The sequence below is a fragment of the Acinonyx jubatus genome, chromosome B1 (genome assembly GCF_027475565.1).
Source record: "Acinonyx jubatus isolate Ajub_Pintada_27869175 chromosome B1, VMU_Ajub_asm_v1.0, whole genome shotgun sequence".
Lineage (NCBI taxonomy): Eukaryota > Metazoa > Chordata > Mammalia > Carnivora > Felidae > Acinonyx > Acinonyx jubatus.
The window spans coordinates 180,981,546-180,996,399 of NC_069382.1; the positions used below are offsets into that span (position 1 = coordinate 180,981,546).

Below are 14,854 nucleotides of genomic sequence, written 5' to 3' on the forward strand. Positions count from 1 at the left end.
TCTCTAAGCCAACAACACACTTAAAGAGGAGTGAGAACATTGCAGGGGGTGGGCATTTGGGGGCTTTGGCCTCATCCACAGCCAGGAGGGAGCCTATGACAGTGTTCCCTGCATCTGGCCCTGTGAGGTCAGGAGCGTCACCACCTTTCGGTTGTTCCCCAGAGTCCGAGTGGTATTTTCTTACAAAAGACAATCACCAAATAGTTGTACCCTCGCTCTTTAAGGACTGTAATTAAAACTTTTTTTTAAAGTTTAAATATTTATTTTTGAGAGAGAGAGAGAACGAGCGGGGCAGGGGCAGAAAGAGAGCGAGACACAGAATCTGAAGCAGGCTCCAGGCTCCGAGCTGTCAGCACAGAGCCCAATGCGGGGCTCGAACCCACGAACCGTGAGATCGTGACCTGAGCTGAAGTGGGACGCTTAATCGACTGAGCCACCCAGGTGTCCCAAAACACTTTTTCTGGTAATATACATGTAAAATAAAATTCTCCATCGTAGCCATCTTTACATACGCTCTTCAGTTGTGTTGAGTACAGCCACATTGTGGCACAGGTCTCTAGAAGTTTCTCAGCTTGTAAAACTGAAGCCGTACCCATTCAACCACTCTCTGTTTTCCCTCCCCGCCGCTCCTGATAACCACTATTCTGTTTCTACGAACTTGCCTATCCTAGATACCTCAGCTAAGTGGAATCATACAGTATTGGTCTTTTTGTAACTGGCTTATTTGACTTAGCACACCGTCCTCAAGATCTATCCATGTGGTGGCTTGTGTCAGTCTCCTTCCTGTTTGAGACTGAGTAACACCCCATCATAGGTATAGACCGTATTTTGTTTGTCCGTTCATCTGTCGGTGGACCCTTGGGACTGCTTCCACCTGCTGGCCGCTGTGAATGACACTGCTATGAACGTGGGCGTGCCAATGCCTCTTCCGGACTCAGCTTTCGGTTCTTTTGGATGTCGGTTCAGAGGCGGGGTTACTGGATCATATGGTGATTCTACGTTTCATCTTTTGAAGAACCTTCATACTGTTTTCCAGTGCAGCTACACCATTTTCCATTCCCGCCAACGGTGCGCAAGGGTTCCGATTTCTCCACATCCCTGCCAACCCGTGCTTATTTTCCATTTTTTTTTGATACGTGGCCATCCTCGTGGGTGTGCGATGTGATTTATGTTTGTAATTTATCTACTGGGGAACATTTGGTTGAAGACCAGTTGAGAACAATGCTCTCATAAAGTGACGTGATGCTATGAAAGAGCTTCCTGGACAGAGAGGCACCATACGGGTATGAGGGATAGGGTCGCCTGAAGAGAGCGCGTCTCACTCGGCCTCGGGTTACAGTTATTCGATCCTGTTTGTGTCTCTGTCACTCATGCAACTGCAAGCTTGTTGAGGGTAGCTCAAGAAGTAGAACTACCCCGCTTAGGGGCGCCTGGGGGGCTCAGCCAGTTAAGCGTCCGACTTCGGCTCAGGTCATGATCTCATAGTTTGTGGGTTCGAGCCCCGCATCGGGCTCCGTGCTGACACCTCAGAGCCTGGGGCTGCTTTGGATTCTGTGTCTCCCTCTCTCCTCCCCTCCCCTGCTTGCTCTCTGTCTCTGTCTCTCTGTCTCTCTTTCTCTCTCTGTCTGTCTCTCAAAAAATAAATAAATAAACGTTTAAAAAAAAAAAACGTTTCCACCTCCAGTTCTCCACAGAGCCTGCAGTGGTACTGGCCACATATTATCGATTCTTCTTCTGTATGACCCTACACAGCACCTTTCTGTACCTTTCCCCTCCGGAAGCATACTTCATCTACCCATGCTTCTCAGCTGGCCTGTAAAGCGTCTTCAAGTCCCAACTCCAACTGCCCCCTTGCATCTGTGCCCCCAGGCAGGTGGCTTTTTTTGCCATGCTCCCCTTGCCACTTTGTGGGTAGCCTCTTCAGCGGACCTGCCCTGTTGCATTATTATTGTTGTTGATTTGCCTGTTGGATTCAGCGGAACTCGTGAGCCTTCAAAGACAGGAGTGGGATCTAGGTTTTCTTTGAAGTCCCCCAGTTAAGTATTTGTTGGGTAACTGAATGCACTCCAGGCGAATAAATGATACCGTTGTAAGTACTAGAAATGTCTTTGCTGGGTCAGTGAATCACTGAAAGAACGAGGAGTTTGACCACCAGGAGACACAGGTTCAAGGTCCACGCGAGCCAAGCTGTGACACCAATCCAGACTGATAGATAGAGCTCTGTGGGCTTCTTCGCCTTCTTCTCTACATTTTTCTCATTCCCTTCGTACTTCTTTAGCCTGTTCCCTCTCAGGAGCTGCTGTCCTGGCCCCGAGATGCCTCTGCAAACATAGCTCTGTTTCCCTGGTCTGCCAGCAGACTGTTTTCCAACTCCTCCCATCAACAGCAGCAGACCAGGACCCTTCTTATGCATACTCCTTGTAAAAGAATTCCCAAAATGTAGCCCTCACGGTTCTTCCTTTCATATATCCGTTATCTGGTGGCTGACGCATACAGGTGCCCAGATGTAAAACAGCCCCGACGTTCGTGCAGACCCCGTTGGCACCCGTGGACCGCAGCCCTCCAGCACTGTGCTGGGCCCTGGGGCAACCGTAATGAAAAGACACACAGAACTCTCTGCCAAGTGCCAGGGGTCTGGGAGGAGGGAGGCTTCTTACATGTTGACAGCTGATGTGCTAACCTGGTTTGCAATGCAGCTGTCCCCACTGGTGGTGGTTCCCGCTCTGCAGTATCACAGGACGTGTTCCTCGTCTCCCAGGGTAGGCATGCCTTTGAATTAAAGATGGCAGCTCTCCTTAGGCACCCAGCTGCAGTGCATATAGATGTGGCGAACACCCTTCCTGCCTCCCGGCGTTCCAGACCCACTGCTCTGCATCTTGATTTCCTTGCTTGGCACAGGAATTCTACTGCGCTGCTCTGCCCCAGAGTCCACCACGGTCCAGGCTCTGGGTGGCATCCAACACGAGACCCCCTGTTCACGGCTTCAGGGGGACTCTTCTGATTGGTCACTCTCTATGTCGTTTCCTGGGGAACCTCCAGTTCTCCGGGAAAATGGCTCTTGTCAGAGCATAGAAATTGCCCTATTAGCATTTGGGCTTTTTCTAATGCTAGGATGGTAGTATTCTAGTATGCATGCTTTTTCATTATTTAAGAGGTGTGCTGGCTATTTCTTCTACTCTCCTGTTGCAACTTCCTTGTCAAAATGGAACCCTTAGAATTCAAAAACCCTTTGAATGGGGGGAGGGGCTAGGCATCCATCAGCGGTGGTGGAGATGGGCAGGGGCGAGGGGGAGCTGGTAAGAGGCCTGGGGAATGGCAGTGGAGGGGGGCGGGACTCGAGGCCAGGCCGGAGAGCGGGTTTGGGTAGGAAAGCGTGAGGAGAGCTGCTCAGGTGCATGTGGGCAACAAAGGCAGGGAAGGACAGGTGCATGGGACAGGTGAGCGGGCCGGCACTCCCCTGTGGGCATCTGCCCCGGGGCCAGAACCCCTTACTCCCTTCCTTCCCTTCATTCTGGACGGGGCGATCCTGAGCCCAGGGGAGTAGGCGATTCTGGCTACAGAAGCCTAAGGTCTGCCAGCAGATGGGTCTCGGGAGGAGGCCGGGTCTGAGGTGGGCTCGCCTCCGTCTTGTTCCTCTCCTTTGTTGGGACCAGCCTGACTTGCCCCAGGCTTCACGTGCAGGGGGAAGGAGCCTCCCCGCAGTCTGCCAAGGGGTTGCTGGCCCCACTTGCATCACCCTCGGTTGCCTTTAACTGTTCTTGTTTTTGTCGACAATTGCAATGTTTATTTGGAAACACGAAAATGCAGAGCATAGAAATGGTAGAGATACAGTAATGTTCCTTAATAACGCCAAGGTACCGTGTCCTTTAAGAGCTATTTTCAGTGTCGTGCATTGAAAAACCATCATCTTTATTTTTTTTATTTAAGAAAGAGTACATTATAGATGTTTTTTTTTTTTTTTAATAAAAATGCACAGAAGCACCAAGAAGAATACAGACAGGGAGATACTTTTGCTGCCCAGAACATCCCTGGTGACAGTCCTGAGGGGCAGTGGGTAGAGAAAGGGAGAGAAATCACACGCACAAACCCAGAAAAGTTGCATACAGAAAAGGACGAGCCGAGCCGTTTACTTCTGACAAATAAGCCACCTCCTTCCGTCTCTGGGGCTCAGGGGCTCAGAATGCAAAAGAGGAATATGCTGTGGGGGTTTTTTAAGTAGTAAACCTGGTGAGATCTTCCTTTTCTGGTTAAATGACATTTTCTCCTTTCACTTTCTTTCCCTTTCCAGCTTATACTTTGGGTGCATTCCACCTTTTGGAAGCTTGAAACTAAAAATGACTTTCTTATCGATGCCCCCGTCCCTCTCACAAGGAATGGGTCTGCATCCCTCCTGAATTCTCAGGCAGAAGCCCACTCTGGGCCCTGGCTGGGCCCACCTTCTCATTTTCTGCTTTTTGCCTCTGTTAATGATGAGCCCGCAAATGGCCACCTTCTGGTATTGCTGTAGAAAAGAAAAGAGAGCAAAACAAACAGTGCCGTGCTCCTTGGAAAATAGGGACGGTTAATTAGTGGGGGCGCTGACCTTTTGTTTTTTCCTTAGCATTGGGGGCAGGAAGGAAGAAAATGGGAAAAGGGCTCCTATTTTGTTTGTTTGTTTTTTTTCATTACCCCATTAATCTCCATAAACAAGGCATGTGTTTTAGTTACACATCGGCTAGAAAAAAATGCATATGCTAAACCAGATGGGTGAAATTAACAGTTTCATTAAACTAATTTTAAAATTGCCAGTTTGACAATATCACCAGCGGTATAATGGCTTTGATTTTTCTGCCGCAGTTGGAATTTGAACTTTAAAGAACGTGCAAAAAAGAGCAGTTTTACTTTCGAATTATTGTTTTTTATTATATTCACCAGTGCAGAAAATTGTTGAGATTCTTTTGCAGAGAAAATACTGATCGGTAATATTTGGGGGGCAGTTAGGAATTTTAACATGTAAGAGAAATAATGAAACCTTTGCAGTCCGCCTCTGTCGCCTTCTGCAGGGTTTGTGTGCATGTGCGTGTGCGTGTGTGTGTGTGTGTGTGTGTGTCCACTAAGGCTTTGAGCTTTGTGAAGGATTCCCCTTTTGCTCCTTATCCTCCAGCAATCCCGGCTACCTGGGAAGTGCTGCTAATGATTTCTGGGGTTCCATGCCAGAGGTCAGCAGGGCAAGTGTTTCATTTGGAGCATCATTTGGTTTGGAGTTTCCTGTCTCTTCTGAGCCCACAAAGCCCATGTCTGTGGGTACTCAGGCAAAACCCATCATCTTGGTTAGGTGTTTGTCAGAACAGGTAAGGCGGGAGTGAATCGTTAACAAAATGTTAATGTTGCTTTGCTCAGAACGTGCACAGAGGGGCATCGGAGATGAGTCCATATTTAAAAGTAAATCTATGAATAAGTAGGAGGAGGATTTATTTTGCAACTCCATCCGAGTGCTGCGGTGCATGCTAAATCCAGTGGAGAGGGTTCTTATCCTGTCTCATGGTTGGACTTCTCTCAACTACTCAAAGGGAAAATCCAAAATGAGATCCCCAGACTCCTGATGGAAAAGGGTGTTATTATTCAGATATACCCCAACAGATGAGCAGAGGGAAGTTCAAGGATGTTCATTGCCACGTTGTTGGTTATAGCAAAATGACTGGAAGCAACCCAAGAGTCTAAAAATAGAGAACTGGTTGGGGAAACAGCACTGCTGTGGAATGCAATACTATTGAAGCTTTAGAAAGAATGGGCCTCTGACAGCCGCGGACAAATACGGTATGTGGTTAACTTAAACAGGAGAGTTGAGGGTCAGAATTATGGGAGCTTTTTGGAAAGAAAATGCATATGTATCAATACAGATAGATGTGTATGTGAATTATTGTCTGCAGAAAGGGAAAAGTCTGGAAGCATACACACCAAGCTTTTAACAATGTGTATCTTCACTATCAAAGAAGGATTGGGAGAGAGGGCACTCCTGGTTTTATTTTATACAAATCTGCTTTGTTTGATTTTCTTCTTCTTTGTTTTGTTTTGTTTTGTTTTTTTTGAAACAAGCAGCTATTTCTTTAGGGATTAAAAAAATACAGAAAGAGAAGCATATTCCATTTGTTCAGTGAGGTGATTTTTTTCAACACCTACTGCTTCGGATTGGGAGAGTAAAAGCAGACCCAGCTGATGCCTGTTGGGATCTGGAAGGCTGGGGTAAGGAGTTCCAGGAGCGGGGAGAGGAGACTGCCTTAGATCCAGGCAGTCGTGGGCTCCTTCCCCACAGCCCGGCAAGTGGAGGCACGTGTCTCCCACTCAGGGGCCAGCCAGTTCGCTTGTGTGCCCAGAAGGACTGGCACCAGCTCATAACCCATGCCTGGGCTTTTACAGTTTCATCCTTGGATCCCACCGGCCTCTGTTTTTAGCATGGACTCTGCTAGGGGACTGCCTTTAAATAAATCCAATCTCAGACCTCCCATTTCAGTTGTCCCACATTGGAAACTCACCTGTGTTCATTCCTTAATGGAGTGCTGATAGAATTAATCTCTCGTGCCTCCTAAAAGCTGTTGGTAACATTTTAATTTTGGATAGAATGAAGATAAGAAAAGAAACACGTTAGACATAACAATTTTTAGGCAGGTAGAATTTTAGTCTTAAATAAGATGACCGTGGAGGTGCGTGGATGGCTCGTTCGGCGTTCTGCTCTTGGTTTTGGCTCAGGTCATGATCTCACAGTTTCGTGAGTTTGAGCCCTGTGTCTGGCTCTGGGCTGCCAGTGCAGAACCTGCTTGGCATTCCCTCTCTCCTCCTCACTCTCTGTCCCTCCCCCACTCATGCTGTCTCTGTCTCCCTCAAAATAAATAAATAAACTTAAAAAAAATGTGAACATCTTTGGCCATATTTAAAAAAAAAAAATAATAGGATGACCATAGCTCTTTGAAGGAAAATATATCTGCAATCCTTTATGGTTTTTTGTAACATATCATCTAATAGATGCACAGGATAGAAACTAAACATTTGTTGCCTGAATTAATGAGCGAGAGAGATGAGTAATGTAGACAGACTTTGGAAGACCGTAACACTTACATTATAAGGACATAGAACTTGCTAGTTTGGGCTTAAATGTTGATCAGATTTATGGGAGGATTAGGTAAAAGGAAGTATCATACAGCTTAAAGCAGTTGCACAGAGAAGGGTCTTCCGATAGTGGTGAGGTACTTATTAAGACACCTGCTTGCAGGGTGCCTTGGTGACTCAGTCAGTTAAACTTCTGACTCTGGCTCAGGTCATGATCTTACAGTTCGTGGGTTCAAGCCCCACATCGGGCTCTGTGCCGACAGCTCAGAGTCTGTAGCCTGCTTTGGATTCTGTGTCTCCCTCTCTCTCTGCCCCTCCTCCACTCACACTGTGTCTCTCTCTGTCTCTCAAAAATAAATAAACGCCAAAAAAAAAAAAAAAAAAAGACATCTGGTTGCCTATCAATCACCAGGTAGGTGCAGCAGAGTAAGTCGGAAGGGCTTTCTTGACCTGCAAAGCTGAATTCAAAACTGGGCTCAGCCCCTTGTCAGGTTTTGTAATTTTGGACAGGCTAGTTGACTTCTCCAGGCTTCAGACAATTCATTGGAAAAATAAGGACATTAATAATAGTCAAATCTTTCAAATTACATGCCATAATTTGCATAAAACACCTAATCCAGTATTTGGCATTTTGTAAGCCCTCTATAAAAGTTGACTCATTGTTTTTATCGTATTTAGAAACCCTCAAGTAAAACTGGAGGAAAAAGATAAGAAAGCATCTCAAAATAAGGTTCTTTTGCTCAACTTTTTAGAGCAGCACCTAGGAACTATTTCTGAGATAAAACACCTTCTTCTTCTGAGAGTCTTAGAGGGAAAAAAGTCTCTTTGGAACTTCCGGTGGTCCTGATTTGGTGGTGAGTTACACTCAGTAAATTACTCTCTGGAGGTGCTTTCTCAGCTATATAAGGCACATCCTTTTTCCCAGGATACTAGGCTGTCATTTAGTGCCAAAGAAAAAGCTGTTTGCAGAATGACACCGTGGCATCCCCAAAGGGTTTAATTTACCTCCCTGGAAAGTGGTATATTTCAAGGCACTGCAGAAGCAACCATATTAATAACTCAGGTGGTTTAATTGGCTTTTCCCTCTTCTCTCTAAAGCCCCGTCGATCCCATGGTAATTAATTGTGTGTCCTGTGAATTGTGGTTATTTACAGTACCGAGGAACCAAAATGAATCTGTATTAGAAGTTGGCGGGAGGATATTTGAGAAGGCTGTAAAGAGACTCTCCAGTGTTGATGGTCTTCACCAAATTAGCTCTGTCGTCCCCTTTCTGATGGATTCCAGCTGTTGTGGATACCATAAAGCATCCTACTACCTCGCAGTCTTCTTTGAAACTGGATTCAGTGTACCTCAGGATCAGCTGCAGGTAGAGTATTTATGGGTTCCAGAACCATCAGTCCCCTGTGTTATATGTGCAGAGTAATGCTCTCATGCCCCAGGTGGAAACCGGACATGTTCATGCACATCCTTTCTGGACACAAGCTGGGGGATATGATTGGCATACGCTAAGGAAGAGTTGGGGCAGGGCTTTCCAGACTTCTACTCTTTCGAGAACAACAGGTGCCCCTTACCCAGTTCTTATAACTACTCTGGCTGTAGGGCCATTGTCCCACATGACTGTTCAGCTAAGTGAAGTCATCTGGATCTCTAAGCAAAGTATTGTCACCTCCAGCCTTCTACCATCAATATAAAAGCCACACCAGACTGTTTTGCTTGTGGTTTTTGAAACCCAGTTAATTATGCGACCTGCCAAACATTTGGGATCCCATTTTTATAAGTGCTGTGAGTGGTTCTTGACCACTTTTAGTTTTCCGATCTGCACATAAGGTTGTTTGTCCTGGATTTGAAGGGACTCAGTTTGTTTAAACCTGCCCAGGTGGTTCCATGTTCCTTTTAAGTGACTTCTCTGTGTATGTCTCTGGCTTATTGAAAGTCATGACTGATGGCATGCTTTCCTGAAGTCCCCAAGGCAATCCTCACAAAGGTGGAATAGTGAAGAAGATTCTAGCCCTGTGTCTGTCACAAAGTCGCTGGTTGGTCATAGACGCCTGACGTCAAGTCTCTGGGCCTCCCTTTCCTCAACTGTGAAATGAGGCTACTGGACCAGCTGAGCTCCAAAGGCCCTTCTCAACAGTAGCGCTGTGAGAGCGTAAGGTTAGGACGTGGTCACTATTCATAGTATCTGCCATAAATGACGTAACTGAAACAGACCAGGGATCCTTAGACTATGGCAGATGCACAAAAAGCTTCAGGGAACAGCCGCTCTTTTCACTGAGTAGAGGGCAGAAGTCAAGGAATTGTGAGCTCTTAGACATTAAGAAGGACAGAGAGCTAGGTCTGAAAACCGTCAGAGAGCTGCTGTGGCTTCTTTTCTGAAGATTTTTTCTAAAAGGCACGTTAACATGTTTCCGGAATGACTAGGTTCATGCTTCGGGATGGGGCCAGATGACCTTCCGGTGTTAGGATTTTATTACCTTTTTTCTACAATCTTGTGAACACTTTGTAAATTTCTCCCTAACAGGGCATGTTGTATAGCTTGGTGGGAGGCCAGGGCAGTGAGAGGCTGTCTTCAATGAATCTTGGCTACAAGCACTACCAGGGTGTCGATAACTACCCCCTCGACTGGGAGCTGTCTTACGCATACTATAGCAACATTGCCACGAAGACACCCCTCGACCAGCACACGCTACAGGGAGATCAGGTAAGATAAAGAAGCGGGCGGAGATCATCATGGCCCTGTTTACACGGACTTCCTGCACCCTTTCATACAGTGTCTGCACCTGTGGCTGGCTCATTTTCAGGCCTTCAGAGGATGATCATAATCGAACGGAGAGGAAAGCCATCTTACGTGCTCCAATTCATATTTCCTGTGTTCTCAGGCTGAATGCGGGAACAATCCTCCATCTATGCATGAAAAAGCTTTTCGGGAGTGGGAGGGCTGGCGCGGGAAGGGTAGATTTGGCCCTGGACAGAATTTGATTTTGCAGACAGCGTGTACCAGAAACAAAGACACCTTGTCTTTGTTCCAAGGCCATGTGAGCGGGTGGGGCCGGGAGGTGTTAGGGATTGGGTCACATTGAGTGGGGGCCACAAGCTAAGGGGTCCTCTCAACGCATAGTCAGCAAGCAGGGTCTGCGGTAGAAGGAAGCAGGCTCCGCGTCCCTAGCTACGTTCCCAATGCTGGGCACCTCGAGAAGTGGCTGTCCCCATGACATGAGCCTCGCTAGCCAGGTCTTCCAAGTGACTGACGTGTGATGTTTGAAGACTCTGCCCAATCCCAGATTAAGGACTGGATGAAGGGCACTATCTCTAGCCTCTCCTTTTGTAGGCTTCCAAATCTTATTGACTCATTGGACAGAGAAATCAGTGGCTCACATCCCCCCAAAAATACATAACATGTTACCTTGGATCAACTGATGGTTTGCTTTGAGGATGGTGAATAAAAAGGTCTATACATAGAAGTGATGGTGTAAGATCTCAAGGAACGGTGATGCAGGTCTGCATTCAGTGGGAGTAGACTATGATGTGGTTGGCTTCTTGGAAGGTATTTGTATATATCCTCTTTATCCAGGAAGGATTTAAGATGTGATGGTCGCAGCCCTTGAGGCAGTCAGGTTGAGAGGAAATGCAAGCCGTCTCTACCAGGAGTCGGCAGGGTTCTTTTTCTGTAAAGAGCCAGATAGTAAATATTTTAGGCTTTGCTCATACAGCCTCTGTTATAGCTGCTCACCTCTGCCAGAGACAGTATATAAGCAAACGGGGAACCTGGGTTTGTGCAGCCATAAATAGTACATAAACTGCATGGTCGGATTTGGCCCTGGTGTAGGCCATAAACTCTCGATTTTCCCTGCTTCTGCTCCGTAAGCCCAGGGGATACGCCTGGCTAAGTCAGGATTGGAGAATCTTAGCCTGAGCGGCTACCCGGGAACCAGAACCACTCACTGGTCCCCAGCTCTGCTCCTGGATGGCACTCAGAAACCCACAGTGCAGAAAACTTGTGCCTTGATGGTTGGCGATGGATAGTATCTGGAGATGAAATCTACAGGGGCCACCGTACGGTCATGAAATAAATGAGTCAAAAATACATGCTGTCAGTGAACATTAAACATGAGTCAGACTAGAAAATACCACATGGCTACCTATATAGACATTCTGATTCCTCCAGAAAATAACAATTTCCCCTGAATAAACTTGAACGATCTTGTCATTGTTGTTTGTATTCTCTCAGTGAAAATATAAGCTATGCGCAAAATTTGACCTCAGTTTGACAGGAATTAATTTATGAATTGATCAAAAAAAATTTTTTTTAAAAGAATTATTCTGAAAAAGGCATTCGTACAAAAAGCAAGCAGCAACGTGATCTTGCGGTGGGTTTAGCTAAGCCTGAATGTGTTAAGAATGTCCTCCATGTATGTATTATACTTTTAAGAATTCTAATTCAGCATCAATTAGCAATGGGAAATCGTGTGTTGCTAACAAGCTCCTTTTCTTTTGAAGATTTGGCACATGAAATGTTATGATTATGAAAGAAAATGTTTAATTGGTCAGAACCAGAGAAGATGAATAGAAGAGATCCCATCTTGCAGCTGAAAGTCGTATGATTAAGAATCACAGATACGAATTATGCAGTTAGAAGAGTGGTATCATCGCTCATTTTCTTAAGAATGTGTAATTAATGGCTTCTTGAGAATTTAAGCAGGTGTCATACATGGATTTAAATGTCCTTTTGTTGAGAAATCTATTAATTCACCAGCAGCACGAAACAAACGAGGAGATATGGAAAGCCAGACCTCTAATTAACAAACCAAGGATCCGTCAGTAACTCCTTCCTTGATTCTTGCTTCCTTTTCTCTTTTATGTACCTCGTACTTCAAATCATTTCATCTTCTTTATTAGTACTCTCGCTTCGTGTCACTTCTTTATGAGTTAGCAGGTCTCTGGCTCAGGTGGAAGAGAAAGAAGATGCTGGCTTTTGTTTGTTTTGTGACTTAATCGTAGACGAGCCGCTTTCCTTCAGTCGCTCCTCAGAATGTGCTTTTCCACGTTGGTGGTTTGGTCCCCCGCCTCTTCTCAGCCCCTTCCAGAGGGGCAGGGGTCTCGTCCACACCCTTGGTTTCAACTGCCCTCCACATACTGGTGACACTCAGACCTTCCAGTCCAGCTGAGATTTTCTTACGCACCCCCATCTGGATTCATAACACAGTGCGGAGGAGGTAACACACCACCCGTCCCCCGTAACTCCTCCGCTGATGGCCCTGCTGTCCCTCCTTGCAGCCAAGGAGCCATCCCCCCATCCTCCCATCAGTTACAGCCCCCGCCAGCTGCCCATTTCTCTCTCCTCCTGTCTCCATCCCTGGGGCCATAGGTGACATTTGCCCCTTCTCACCTCTGCCCCCAGCTGCTGGACAGCCTCCTGCTCTGGGCTGAATTGTGCTGCTCCCCATCCCCACCCCCACCCCCGCCCAAAGAACAGGAGAATAGGATTTAAACAGATAGCAGGATGACTATGTGGGGGGGCACAGTGAGAAAGTGGCCACCTGCATGCCAAGGAGAGGGGCCTTCGAAGAAACGAAACCTGCCAGCATCTTGATCTTGGACTTCTGGCCTCTAGAACTTTGAGGGAATAAATGTCTGTGGTTCAAGCCACCCAGTCTGTGGCGTTTTGTTATGGCGGCCATAGCAAACCGATGTGCTTCCTAACTGGTCTTTCTGTCACCAGCCTTGTCTCTTCCCTTCTCTTCTCACTACTTCTTCCAAAGTAGGCTGTCGGCAGTCAAGGCTCTCAACCTGGCTGCACGTCACAATCACCTGGGGGTTTAAAGAACAATTCCGTGCAGGCTCCACCCCACAGTCTTGAGGTCGCAGCGTGGGGGGGCCTGGGCACACGTGTATGTGTGTATGTGTATACAGTTGACCTTCGAACAACAAGAGGGTTAGGGGCACTGATCCCCCATACAGTTAAAAGTCCACATATAACTTTGACTCCCCCAAAGTTTACTACTAATAGCCTACTGTTGTCCAGGAGTCTTATTGGTAACATAAACAGTCAATGAACACATGTTTATTTTGTTATATGTATTATCTGCTGTATTCTTACGATAAAGTAGGCCAGAGGAAAAAAAATGTGATTAAGAAAATCATCAAGAAATATATTTATAGCACCATATTTGTTGAAAAAAAAAAAAAACCTGCATTAGGCGGGCCTGTGCAGGTCAAACCTGCATTGTTCAAGTGTGTTTGAAAAGCTCGGATGTTCATAATGTGCAGCCCGTGTTGAGAAGTACTGACCCACGACGCCTCAGCTCAGCGCATCGCTTGGCGTAGGAGGATTTCTTTGATCTGGTTTCTGTTTCTCCAGCCTCAGCTCTCAGTGATCCCTGCTCAGCCTGTCCACCCTGGTGACACCATACTATAGGCCACACCTTGCTGTTCCCGCCTCCTGGTGCTGTTTGGTCTCCTCTGCCCGGTCTGTTTCTCCACACTCACTCCTCTTTTCCTGCCTGCTGACCCCTCCTACTTGAACACTGGGCTCAGACCTCACCTCCTTCTCCACATCTATTGGTGGTGGGGCCAGGGCACCCAGGTGTATCCCTGCCATTGCCCTTATGAACCCTTATGAAGGGTGCCACACACAGGGTCACAGAGCTGGCTTCCCCAGGAGACCATAGGCTCCCTGTTACAGGCTCCTTGTTCATGTCAGTGATCTCAGTGCCCAGTACTGGGCGTGACACACAGTTGGCACCCAGTGTTTACCAATGGGCTGACGGACGGGGTAAGAGTGAAGAGCATCCAGTGATAAACCTGAAGTTATTACATTGTCTTGTTGACTCACTGGTGCCTAAAAAAAATATTTAGTTTGAGAGAGAGAGACAGAGTTAGTACAGCAGGGGAGGGACAGAGAGAGAGGGAAAGAGAGAATCCCAAGCAGGCTAGTCAGTACAGAGCCCTGCGGGGGGCGGGGGGGGGGGTCAAACTCACAAACCGTGAGATCATGACCTGAGCCAAAATCGAGAGTCGAGGCTTAACTGCCTGAGCCGCCCAGGCGCCCCAGACTCTGGTGCTTTTTGATGTGACCAGTGTTCATTGTTGACTGCAAGCACCCAAAGCACTTGGCTTTAAATCCCGCCCCTCTCCCAGTCAGCCTTTCTGGGTGGCATCCCGCGTTTGAGAATTGTGGGTACTTATCCTTACAGCTCGTATTTCCCCATTCTTACTTTAATAAAATCCCTAAGATGTGAAATTTCAGCAAAGAAAACGCACACACACACCCACCGTTGGGAGCCAAGCGTTACAGCTGATTTTAAACACCCTGAGAGGCGGGTTCCCAAGGGCGGTTCCCACAGGCCTCGCAAGAAGTTAGCAGAGGTAGGCGGTTTAAGTGTAGGCTTTGAAATTGCCCTGCTCCTGAGTTCCCAGGGGTGCTGGCTGAACCGTCATATCTCACAACTCCAGAGAACGCAGATGCTCTGGAAAATGTGAAGGCCCCAGTTGCAAAGTCGGAGGGGTTTTCCAAGTCCTGCCCTTTCTGCCTCCCTTCCTCTCTGTCTCTCTCTCCCCACTTCTGTCTCACTCTTTTCCCTTGTTCTCTTTGTCTCTTTTCTGTCTCTTCTCTTCTTGTCTCCACCACTTCTCTTGCCCTCCCTACCCTGTCTCCTCTGCCCCGCCCTGTGATCAATGGCAGATAGCCGATACGGTGTGAACACCGCCCTTGGAAGCTGCAGGCTGAGCAGAGAGAAAGGTGGTGACACCGGTGAAGTGTCAGCATCTCTGG

At 47.1% G+C, this 14,854-nt stretch overlaps 1 protein-coding gene across 9 annotated transcripts in view; it reads left to right on the forward strand.

Moving 5' to 3' along the window:
• The window catches only part of SEL1L3 (SEL1L family member 3), a 103,997-nt gene that overhangs the window by 45,622 nt on the left and 43,521 nt on the right, over positions 1–14,854 (forward strand). For all 9 annotated transcript variants that reach the window (XR_008296377.1, XM_053217500.1, XM_053217497.1 and 6 more), the window contains exons 10-11: positions 8,238–8,449; positions 9,605–9,784. Coding sequence is in view for 8 of the 9 variants with exons in the window: in XM_053217500.1 (XP_053073475.1) it covers positions 8,238–8,449; positions 9,605–9,784 (392 nt within the window). In the remaining variant the exon portion in view is untranslated. The remainder of the gene's footprint in view (positions 1–8,237; positions 8,450–9,604; positions 9,785–14,854) is intronic.